Source organism: Nanorana parkeri, unplaced genomic scaffold (assembly GCF_000935625.1).
Source record: "Nanorana parkeri isolate BGI_ZX_2015 unplaced genomic scaffold, ASM93562v1 scaffold1384, whole genome shotgun sequence".
NCBI lineage: Eukaryota > Metazoa > Chordata > Amphibia > Anura > Dicroglossidae > Nanorana > Nanorana parkeri.
Window position 1 is genome coordinate 282,869 of NW_017307652.1, and position 11,044 is coordinate 293,912.

Below are 11,044 nucleotides of genomic sequence, written 5' to 3' on the forward strand. Positions count from 1 at the left end.
TATCAAAAGTGTTTTACTGCACTTAACCTATTATCCAACCTCTCAATTATTATATTTGTTATTTTCAAGGCCAGTATAAAGGAAAAGAAGCAGTGCAAAGGAAGCACCTGTGGAATTATCCAATCATTCATTGTTTATATATTTTTTGCGATCCACCTCACTGGAGGTGTGGCAGGGGGTGTGTTCTTTGCTTACATAATTTGTAATATAAGGTGTCCCTCGTTCTCGTCTTATGGATATTTTCATGTGTTGCTTTAATGTAACATAGAAAAAAACAAACTAGATAATAATAAGAATTATTACTGAGAACCAAAATGTAATAGGAACCCAAGCGCCCTGTGCTGTATGTGGATAAGCATTATTAAAAAAATATATATTTTTCCATTGAATCTAAATCCTGTTAATCCTGCACTTAGAGTGGCAGCAAAGGCCATTTGGCGTAGGGTTTTTCTCATTTAATACAATAATTAATCATTTAGTATTTGGACATCTTACCACTGAAACCTATTAAATGTAAAACTGAAGGCATTCTAAGTCTATGATGTCAACAGCAGGAATGTTTTGCTACCCATAGCAGCTAGGTAGACACTGTATTAGTCATAATTGACCAAGCCAGCATTAGGTTAATGAAAACAAATGGAGCGCACTGCTCAATCCTTATTTTCATATGACATAGTCTAGAGAGTGCGGATTATTTTACAAAATACTCTCATATTATCTAAAATAACATCTGCACTTAAATGAGGAAATTATTATTTCCTTTTTACAGGGGCACTCGGTTAACCAAATATACTTTAAGTACACATGAGTTCATTAAGATACTATAGGAAATGATTGCACGGGATTAATGAAGCCTGCACAGAGGGTAATTCTTAACGAAACGCCCTTAAGCCAGGTTTGAAAACTTGACTTAATGATGAACATCATAATCTCATTAGGCTTCTCCCGTCTCTGAATTTTAAATGAGCGTCTTTAAGAATCCATCTTTCCAAATAGCCTGTTCCTATTCCCAGTGCATCTTTCTGAGTTAGATTTTTACTCTACAAAAGTTTTTTTTTGCACTTATTTTCTAATTAATATAGAGCTGGTCCATTAGGACTGGTGAATTAATACAGGGGCAATTACAAGAGATGCATTACAATGTCTATTGAATTATCTGGAAAGTTATTAACTTTGATTATGAAAGGTTCTGACTGAATAGTTTCATGAAAGTTAAGAGAATGCTGATGTGGCAAGACAGATTCTTGTGTTGTAGGTTTGTCTGCTTATATTTTGCATATTTATTCCCTATCTGATAATTTAAAGGACTAATACATTCGACTCACATTCATAAATGAGTTTCTTTGGACAGAACTGGAGCTTCTTCCCCACCTCTTTCTTGGAGTGTATTTTCTCTTGCACATGCTTCCAGATACTTCACAGAAGACATTCGCTGTATAGAAATGTGAATTTTTCTGTCCGCTGTAACTGTGGAGCTTGACTTGTGTAAAGTATGTGCTATTATTATTTCTTATTTTTTAGTTTTAGTTTGTTGCAATGAGGGGTTCCAGAGGTAGAAGGGCAGGCAGGCAGGCAACCTCAGGCTTCTTTTTGATGCTGGCTGCCGGAGGCTATGTAGACCATTCTCACTATTAACTGCCTCTTTATTTTGTCTGTGCTCCATTTCCAAATTGTATCTTAAACCTGCCTGATCTGTATCATCTTGTACCCATCCAGCCTTCCCTCTCGACCTTGCTTTGTCCTGCTTCCCTTACATTTTTCCTTGCAGTTGTTGTTTGTATATAGTTAGTAGTTAGCTCTAACTACTAACTAATCATTAATTCATAACTAGCTTTAAAGTAAGGTGCACAGGGAACTATTAGAGGTTTTAGTTGCTATATATGTTCCAAGATGGAGGCTCTCATAGATGAGAGTTAGGACCACACTACACAGAGGGGCCTTGATGCAGCAGTGTGGCTTCCACATATTTTGCAAAGATTGTGCAACTCCTGTTTTTACCCTAATAGTTAGACAGTGTCATTTTCTTTTTTATATTACACACAACAATTTTTGCTTTTGTGCTGTGTAAAGCCCTTCCATGTTATGGTTATTATTGATGAGTGCGTATGCCATTTGTTTCATTTGTTGGCTTTGGTGTGGGGACACACTGAGGCTTTAGCTGCCATTGTGATGTGCGGGTCTTCTGGTGTGTCCACGTGCCTTAAGTCCTTATTCACACTGCGTTAACTCGGGCCATGCATGTCTGTGTGGCGTGCATGCCTGCATCAGGCTGTTTGCGGGAGGGACAGGTGTTGCGTGTAGCAGCCTGTTCTTCCCTATGGGGGGACACAGCCATACGCTCACCCTAACTGCACATCCATGTAGGTCCGTGTGTCCCTACTTGGATGCAGACAGGATGGATCCTGTCTGCATCTGAGCACAGACACCTGGACCCGCACGGATATGCAGTTTGGGTGTGTGTTTGACAGCGTACGGCTGCGTCCTCCCGTAGGGAAGAACATGCTGCTGCGTGCAATCACATGCAGCGCCGGACCCTCCCAGGAATGGCCCGATGCGGGCCTTTACACCGTGCTAACCTGTACGGCCCGAGTTAACGCAGTGTGAATGAGGCCTTAAGGAGGAATGGTGAACCAGAACCCAATTCATAATTTTGTGGAGCCAAAGGAAATGTCACCGCTCCAATTCCCTAGCCACCATCAGGACTCCCCAGGTGCTGGTCCAATAGGTGCATCTCCAGCTTGGAATGTAGTAGTATACGAACAGACCGCACTATCCAGAGAATTCCAATACTTCAGACTTTATTGACATTCACAGCAAATCCAGTATAACGGTGAATAAAAGTGTATAAAGCAACAAATGCCAGCACTGCACACCCCCAACCAGCTACAACCTCTCACATGTTTCAGCTCGAAAGGCTAAACCTAGTCAGATAAAAACATTTACTCACCAGCCAGTTTAAAGTTAACCAATCCATCAGTGAGCATTGCTTCCTGCATCTGTGTAGGGTGGAGTTTTTTGAACACATTTAAGTGAGATGAAACTGGGTCTGGTCTGTATTTGTTACCTCTATGAATAAGCCTACGGGTGAAACATGTGAGAGGTTGTAGCTGGTTGGGGGTGTGCAGTGCTGGCATTTGTTGCTTTATACACTTTTTATCACTGTTACACTGGATTTGCTGTGAATTTCAATAAAGTCTGAAGTATTGGAATTCTCTGGATAGTGCAGTGTGTTCCAATTCATAATTTGCTGTATATGCTCCAAGATGGAGGCTCGTATAGATTAGAGTTAGGGCCACACTTCACAGAGGGCCCTTGACAAGTCAGTACTACGAGAATAACATGGACTTATTCCACTAATATAAAGCCCAACTGAATTTTCAGATTACATCAGATGAATACATTCAAGGTGCATCCACACACAAGATGTTCAAAGTCCAAAGGCTTTTTTTGCAAAGCAGCCAAAGCCTGAGTAGAAAAGTCTGTTCCCTGCCAGAATGCTGCAGAGGAGGATTCTTACTCTCCTTGTGGAAGCAGTGGTCAGAGGTGTCCCTAGCTCTTTTTGCCATCTGAGGTGGTGGAGGTTGCAGGTGCTGGTGATGCACACTAAGGGGGAGGTTGTTGGGGGGCCTCTGCATCATCTCCTCACCCAGCTCCTGGCAACCTGGTGTCCCAGGTCAAAAGAGCTGGCTGCAGAGATGTGTATGGCCCTTACACATCTCCCCACCCGGCTCTTAGCAATCTGGGATACTATGGCCGGAAAGGGGATAGCAGGCACACTGCAAGCATTGCATGCCTCTCTGCCTGCCATATAGACAGATGACCCAAATATGCCGCCTGAGGCAATATCCTAAGGATGCCTCATTATAGGGACAGCCCTGTCAATGGTTTCTTTGTAGAGATCTGGCAGCTCAGAAGGAAGCGTGATATTTGCTATTTGACTCATCAGTTGGTGTGTGGGACTTTTGCAGAGAGCCCACTGCTTCCACAAAGTGAGCAAGTGTCCTTTGCTGCAGCATACTGAATGGGGATAGATTTGTTTTTCCAGGCTTTGGCTGCTTTCCAAAGAAATTAAATATATGACTTTGAACATCTTTTGTTTGGATGAGCCTGGAATGTATTTAGCTTATTTAAGCTGAACATTCAATTAAGCTTTAACCTTCTCTCTCTCCACTTAGAGCCGGAGTGAAGTGGCTGATTGAGAGTGAAACCAATTTATTTATAATATACAGTATTTCAAAGGGATTAATACATCCTTTACTTTAATGATATACTTATTGAGCTTGCATGTGTTACTATACTTTTATTTTACCACCATCAAGCAATCATGTCAGGCTTTTAGAAAGACCTGAATCCCCATTAGCATTCATGGCAACAACACAATAACAATAAACAAGGACCCTGAATATCAAATTTTAAACTCATTTAGCATATGGTTTATTATTGACTTGTAAATGAGGCAGCTTACAGGTAATGTATATGACGCCGTTCATTCTTATTACTTGCCATGAACATTGCGCCTATGTTGATTTGTATCTTTCAGTGTCTTTAGGGAACAACATTGTATAAATTAACTTGTAATTTTCAGATTACAGAAATAGATACAGATATTTATTGAAATGCTTTATTGAGGTTTATGATGCCTCCGTGACAGAAAAAAAATATGAAAGCACAAGTGTAGCCCCCAACAGGAAAGACGATCAATTCCTCTCATATCGTTGAAGCCTTCCAACTCTACTTGTTTCACTTAAAGTGGAACTATGGGCAAAATAAAAAATGACAGAGATGTCGCAGTCTGTCAGTAGTATTAACACAGCAGTGTTTGGTTTTCTCTCCTGTAACATAGTTATATTAAACATTATTTTCACATTTCATTTAACAGGCAAAGCTGTCCAGCAAAAGTGTCAGTTACAGGGTTTGGGGTAAACAATAAAGTATTAACATGCATGCTTACAGTGGTCAGCTTTAATTGATATGGTTTAAACTTAAAAAAACAAAACCTGTTGTAACTTTGACAGTGTCTCTGAAAAAGATCCCCCTCCTGATCTCCATATACTCTTTGTGGGCGCTCCCCTGCCACTCCTTCCTCCTCTTCAGTCATCCCAATACATACTTGTGGGTATGGAGGAGCAGGCGTTACAGGGTTTAGGGTAAACAATAATGTTGTAACATGCATGCTTACAGTGGTCAGCTTTAATTGATATGGTTTAAACTTAAAAAAACAAAACCTGTTGTAACTTTGACAGTGTCTCTGAAAAAGATCCCCCCCCCGACCTCCATATACTCTTTGCGGGCGGTCCCCTGCCACTCCTCTTCAGTCATCCCAATACATACTTATGGGTATGGAGGAGCATGTGATTCCCCTGTGACAGTGCTCAGATCTGGCAGCCAAAGGCTAGGCCTGAGCACTGTTACATGACCAGGGCAGTGATTTCTTTCCCTTGGTCGCTAGCACAGCTCATGAGGAAGGAGGAGGAAGGAATTTCGGGATCAGTAGTGTAACAATATCCACAGAAGCCCATGCAGCTGCTCTGGGGCTTGGGGATGGATTGGGGCCCCATTAAGTATTGATGAAGTTGTTGTTGACACTGACCCTGTACCCCCTGTAACACTTCCAATCAAGAAGAGCTGACATCAGATGCACTGGAGGAGACAATTCAGACAGCTGCCTAATTTTAATATCATTGACAGTAGGAAGGTCGCTGAGGGACTCCATAAACATTTTTACCATGGGGCCCATGATCTACAGTTACGCCCCTGGGCAGGATATCACTAGTAAAGTGGCCATAAGGGAGTCTGGGTGGAGGAAACCTTTCCATAGATGTTTTTACCTAGCCTGCATAGGCAAGGTGACAGTGTCTCTTTAAACTACAAAATGCCTGGTGTATCAGTGATACAGGCAGTCCCCAAGTTACATACATCCGACTTACATCCGACTCCTACTTACAAATGGATGCTCGCAGGCTATTACTGTACAGCAGGGGTAGTTTAATGCTACCGCGCTCATGCTGATGAGGAGTGCAAACCTTTTTGGGTCTGGTTCGTAGTACTGTACGTACATTACAGGAAGTTGGCTCTTGTTAGACGTGCAGACGAGAGGTGCCCCCCTCTTCTTCCGGGTCACTGTGAGGTTTTTACTGCTGTCTATATCCTCATTAGAAATATTTAATCGCACTTCCTGTCCTTGAGACAACAGGAAGTGAAAGAAAAATGTACCCCTAGGAAGGGGAATTCACTCCTGTAAGAGTGACCATGGGAAAAAGGTGTTTCCACTGAAGTTTTATCACCAATCCTGGTTTCCACAACAACCCAACATTTTCAAAATCCAATTGTCACAGGGACAGAAAGTGAGGTGAAATCTTCTGAACAGGGGCACACACAGCAAAACAAACTTTACAGGGGGTTAACCCTTCCCTATGCTATCCAAAACAAAAAAAAAAATTTACCTGTTCCAACTTACATACAAATTCAACTTAAGAACAAACCTACAGTCCCTATCTTGTTTGTAACCCGGGGACTGCCTGTATAAGTAATAACAGTAAATGTAGCCTCTAAAGTCCAAGCAGAATGTGAAATCAGCAATAAAACCTTAGAGGAAAAGTGCAGGGAGAGTAAAATATACACTCAGCTGTCCCACACTGGCTCTCTACTGAGCCCTCATGTAATCGCTGATCGCTCAGCTCTCGGTCTCTTTTCCCTGCTGCCAGTTACCGCTTCCTGCAGTGATTCGCCTACCTCCTCTCTGTTCCTCAAGCACTCGTTAGAGGGACAGACAGGGCAGGGGGCAGGAACAGCTATCTCTGGGTCTAGAGTGAAAAAGCCAGTTGTCATTTAGCAGCCATGGTGGATCCCAACAATATTGTCAGGATCCTTCCCTGCTGTGGAGGGGCATAACACTTCAGTTATCGGCCCCACTTGGAGTATGCGGTGCAGTTTTGGGCACCGGTACACAGAGGGGATTTCCTTGAACTGGAGAAAGTCCAGGGGAGGGCAACCAAACTCATCAAGGGGATGGAGGACCAAAGCTATGAGACAAGGCTACTAAATTTAAACATGTTTACTTTGGAAGTAAGGAGATTAAGGGGGGACATGATTTTCATGTACAAAATGTTCAATAGTCATAGCAACATTAGCAACAAAGTGACATATTTTTAACTGAATCCATGTTTTCACATATCAGTAATGTTCCTGATTTTAGCATCAATTTTAGAGGTGAATATTGCAGGTGAAATATGTGGATAAGCTATAGGAAGTCAGTTAACAGTTCAGCTGACCAGTGTCCACACGTAACTGAAATTGTAATTTTTGGTTAACTCATCCTTTAAAACGTACAGTTACTCCACTATTAAAGTGATATTAAAGTCAAAAGGTTTTTTTTTAACCTATTTCAAATGTTGATTAAATCACTTACAATAAATGCTGATCCTTGATGTTTAAACATTTTAGATTCCTGCTGGTCCCCTGAGCACTGGTCCTGATATCCTGTTTTAGGGTGGCTCCGTTCCCTTGCAGGGTCCTTAGGAGCCATCTTTGTGTGTGCTAGTAAGATGTGTGTGTCTCAACAAACACACAGACCCAGCAAGGCAAGCCTCTCCTTTGCTCTCTTCCCCTCTCCTTCCTTCTACTTCCTCCCTCATTATTTTTCCCTTCTCCAAGATAGTAGATGAGCAGCTGCTAGGGACAGTGCTTTCCGTTGTGATCCTGTACTAAGCAGGAAGTTCAGGGAGGTGGAGTTAGGGGAGTTGGAGCCAACTGTTCAGGAACATGATGACTCTAAGTGCTTGGGAAAAAATGTAAAGAAATACTTTGCTGGGAAATATATATTTGTTTGTATGGATTCATTATTGAAAAAATGGTGAGAGTTTTTAATAATACTTTAAAGACACTCAGCTTCCTCAACCAAGGGGTCTATTCACTAAGCTGCCATAGGCAGCCGAGTGAATGACCGACCTAAAGGAAAGTGAGCCGAACGCAGTTCGGCTATTCACTTCAGGCTGGTACGGCTGATTTCAGCCGTATATCGGCTGAAATCAGCCGTACATCGGGTGGCTTCGCGTGGCTTTGGGTCGGCCGAACATGCTCAGCATGTTCGAGCCGCCGTGCTCTCTCCCACAGAAAGACCGAGCAGAACAGAAAAATGGTTTAAAAAGTAGAAAAATAAAAATAGCAAATGTTTGTGAGGAGCTAGCAATGACAGCTAGCTCCGCCCAGCAGTTTTCTATTGGCCGGCGGTTCTGCTGCAATCACAATACTTGAAACAGGGCTATTCACAGAAGGGTGGAGAGTTTGGAGAAAGCAGGAGAAGTGAACAATCTAGGACAATATAGCTGAACTGGAAAGTGAGCTGAATTGGAGATTTTTTCCAAATCAGCTATGTTGTCCTAGAATCTCAGGGGTGTCAAACTCAATTTAAATGTGGGCCGCATCAACATTATGGTTGCCTTCAAAGGGCCTGTAAGACTATATAAATGTATCTAATCTTTATCATAATTGCCTCTGCCTTCGATTATCACTGGTTTTAGTAATAACTTAATACCTAGATCTGAGTCTAGGAAATGGCCTGGTGGGCCGGATTCGGCCCCTGGGCCTTGAGTTTGACACATATGTCCTAGATTGTTCCCTTCTCCTGCCTTCTCCAAACTCTTCACCCCTTTGTGAATAACCCTGTTGGTTTCAACATGGAAATGTGCTTCAGTGAATTCATAGAGACACAGGGACCTGCAGAATAGATGCAACACAGTCGATAAAATTATGCTTTGATCAAATATTTGCATTTAAGCATTACCTATATTAATTGACATTCATTTTGTGTTATTCTCTCCAGGTCCAAAGGTGGTAGAAACCCATGGTCAGCAATTCCTGATAAACTCAGACAAAGGAAAAATGCTCTTCTCTGTGGATGACAAAGAAGTTTTAGTTGGGACTGACAAACTGAGAGTTACAGGTGTGTAATATGAAATAGACGTCTGTCTCTATAGGACTGTAATAGCTGACAGGCTGCAATCACTCTGCCTGACTGGTTCTGAAGCTCAGAGTCTTGTGAAGATCCGAATAAACATTGGACAAGGATCACATACAGTCAGTGGCGACTCTAGGAACAATATATAGGGGGGGCACATAAGATACCACAGTCAGATCTGGTGGGGCACTAATAATTTTCATTGCATGTCGCAACCGATGGGCGCCGAGAGCTGATTTAATTGCGGATGGCATCTGCGCCCTGCAGTTGCGACAGAAGCTGCATACAGCATGTGCTGGTTACTACTTAAACTGGCGCGCTGTGTGGAGCTTCTGAGAAGATACGCTATTAGCATAGCGAGGAAGTCGGCTGCGCATTTTGCATCACTCCCGCTACGCTAATAGTGTATCTTCTCAGAAGCTGCACACAGCGTGCCGGTTTAAGTAGTAATCAGCGCATGCTGTATGTAGCTTCTGACAGCATAGTAGACGGGAGGCTGCACTTGTCGGTGGCAAGCAGCTGGTGCCCAAAGCTGAATAATAGGGGCCCAACGCTGAAGTGCTGTCCTCTGCAAAGGCTCCCCACCTCAGCATCGGGCAACAGTATATGTGGAGTATTAAAAATCAGAGCAGGCGGAACAAGGGGTCACTTTCTCATTATACACAGTTATCCGCAAAACAGCCTAAATTATAGAATATTGAGCCCTCATGGGCAGATTAAAAGATCTCTAAAATAGGAGAAAAGGAAAATACAACGACAAGCCTTTTTATTGCACTTTAGAAATGTAAAGTCATATTAAAGGAAAAATGTTTTAAGCTATTTCAAAATGCAGATGTAAATCACTTACAATGAATGCTGCTCATTGATGTTTAAAAGTTTGTTTCCTGCAGAATCAGCTGGTCCCCTGAGCACTGGCCTTGATATCATGTTTTAGGGTGGCTCCTTTCCCTTGCCGGGTCCTATAGACGACCCTTGTGTGCTGGTAAGCTGTGTGTGTTTCCACAAGCACACAGGCACAGCAAGGCAATACACTTCTCTCCCCTCTGCTCCTCCCTTCTTCCCCATCCTTTCTTCTCCAAGCTAGTAGATGGACAGCTGCTGGAGACTGCTCTGTCTCCTGTGATCTTGTACTGAACAGGAAGTTCGGAGAAGCGGAGCTAAGAGAGATTTAGAGCTGTTTGGAAACATGATGACTGTAAGTGCTTGGGCAAAAATGTCAAAAAGAACTTTGCTGGGCAATGTATAATTATTTGATCTCGATTCATCACTATAAAAAAGTTTGAGCTTTTAATACAACTTTAAAGAAAGGATCTTATGTTTGCTATAGGCAGTCCTGAAAACATTTCCGTTTCTTCTGTTTTATACATTAGTCTATTGTAGAGCTACATCTTTACCATAAAGATAGGACCGTGAGCTAAGTCCCCATTCACACCTGAGTGTTTCGTGTACCACAACAAACGTGTTAAAAAAATGTGTGCTTTGATGCGCACTCATGAAATGCACCACAAATGCATAACGCACATGCTGTACCATCAGCATTAATGTCACTTTGCTTTTTGTCTGATGAAGGGACCATGATAGGTTCCTAAACTTTGCTTTATGCTTGTGATGCCATTAGTATCTGACGTCAATAAACGAACGGATTGATGCATGCGACCTTGGTGTGTGTGTGTGTGTGATTTGTTTATATTAGCATTAATGGCTCCCCAAACAAGGCCAGGAAGATGCATGTTTTTTCCTCTGTGTTTGCGCATGCTAAATCGTGCACAAACAGAGAAGAAAAAAATGTGGAAAAGCATGTGTGAAATTTTGCTACATGCACTACTTTTACTGTGTTTGTCGCACATTCAGAACCTCATTGAAAGGACCTCTTTGAGCATTTTCGCTATGCCCAGGTGCAAATAGAGCGTAAAGGTGGCATAGTCATAACTGCTGATATCTATTTAGTTGCTGTGCGCATATACTGCAATCTGCCCAGTTATCAATAATTTGTAGGATTACTCTACAAAGCTTGCAGAAAAAGAGCTAATTATGTGTTTTTTTGGCAAAAATTTTCCAGTCACCCAGAACCAGAATGTTAATGTCACA

General features: G+C 42.2%; 1 protein-coding gene across 4 annotated transcripts in view; it reads left to right on the forward strand.

Moving 5' to 3' along the window:
* Positions 1-11,044, forward strand: part of SGCG (sarcoglycan gamma) — a 195,586-nt gene that overhangs the window by 154,550 nt on the left and 29,992 nt on the right. For all 4 annotated transcript variants that reach the window (XM_018569734.1, XM_018569735.1, XM_018569736.1 and 1 more), the window contains exon 5: positions 8,822-8,941. In XM_018569734.1, the coding sequence (XP_018425236.1) occupies positions 8,822-8,941 (120 nt within the window). The remainder of the gene's footprint in view (positions 1-8,821; positions 8,942-11,044) is intronic.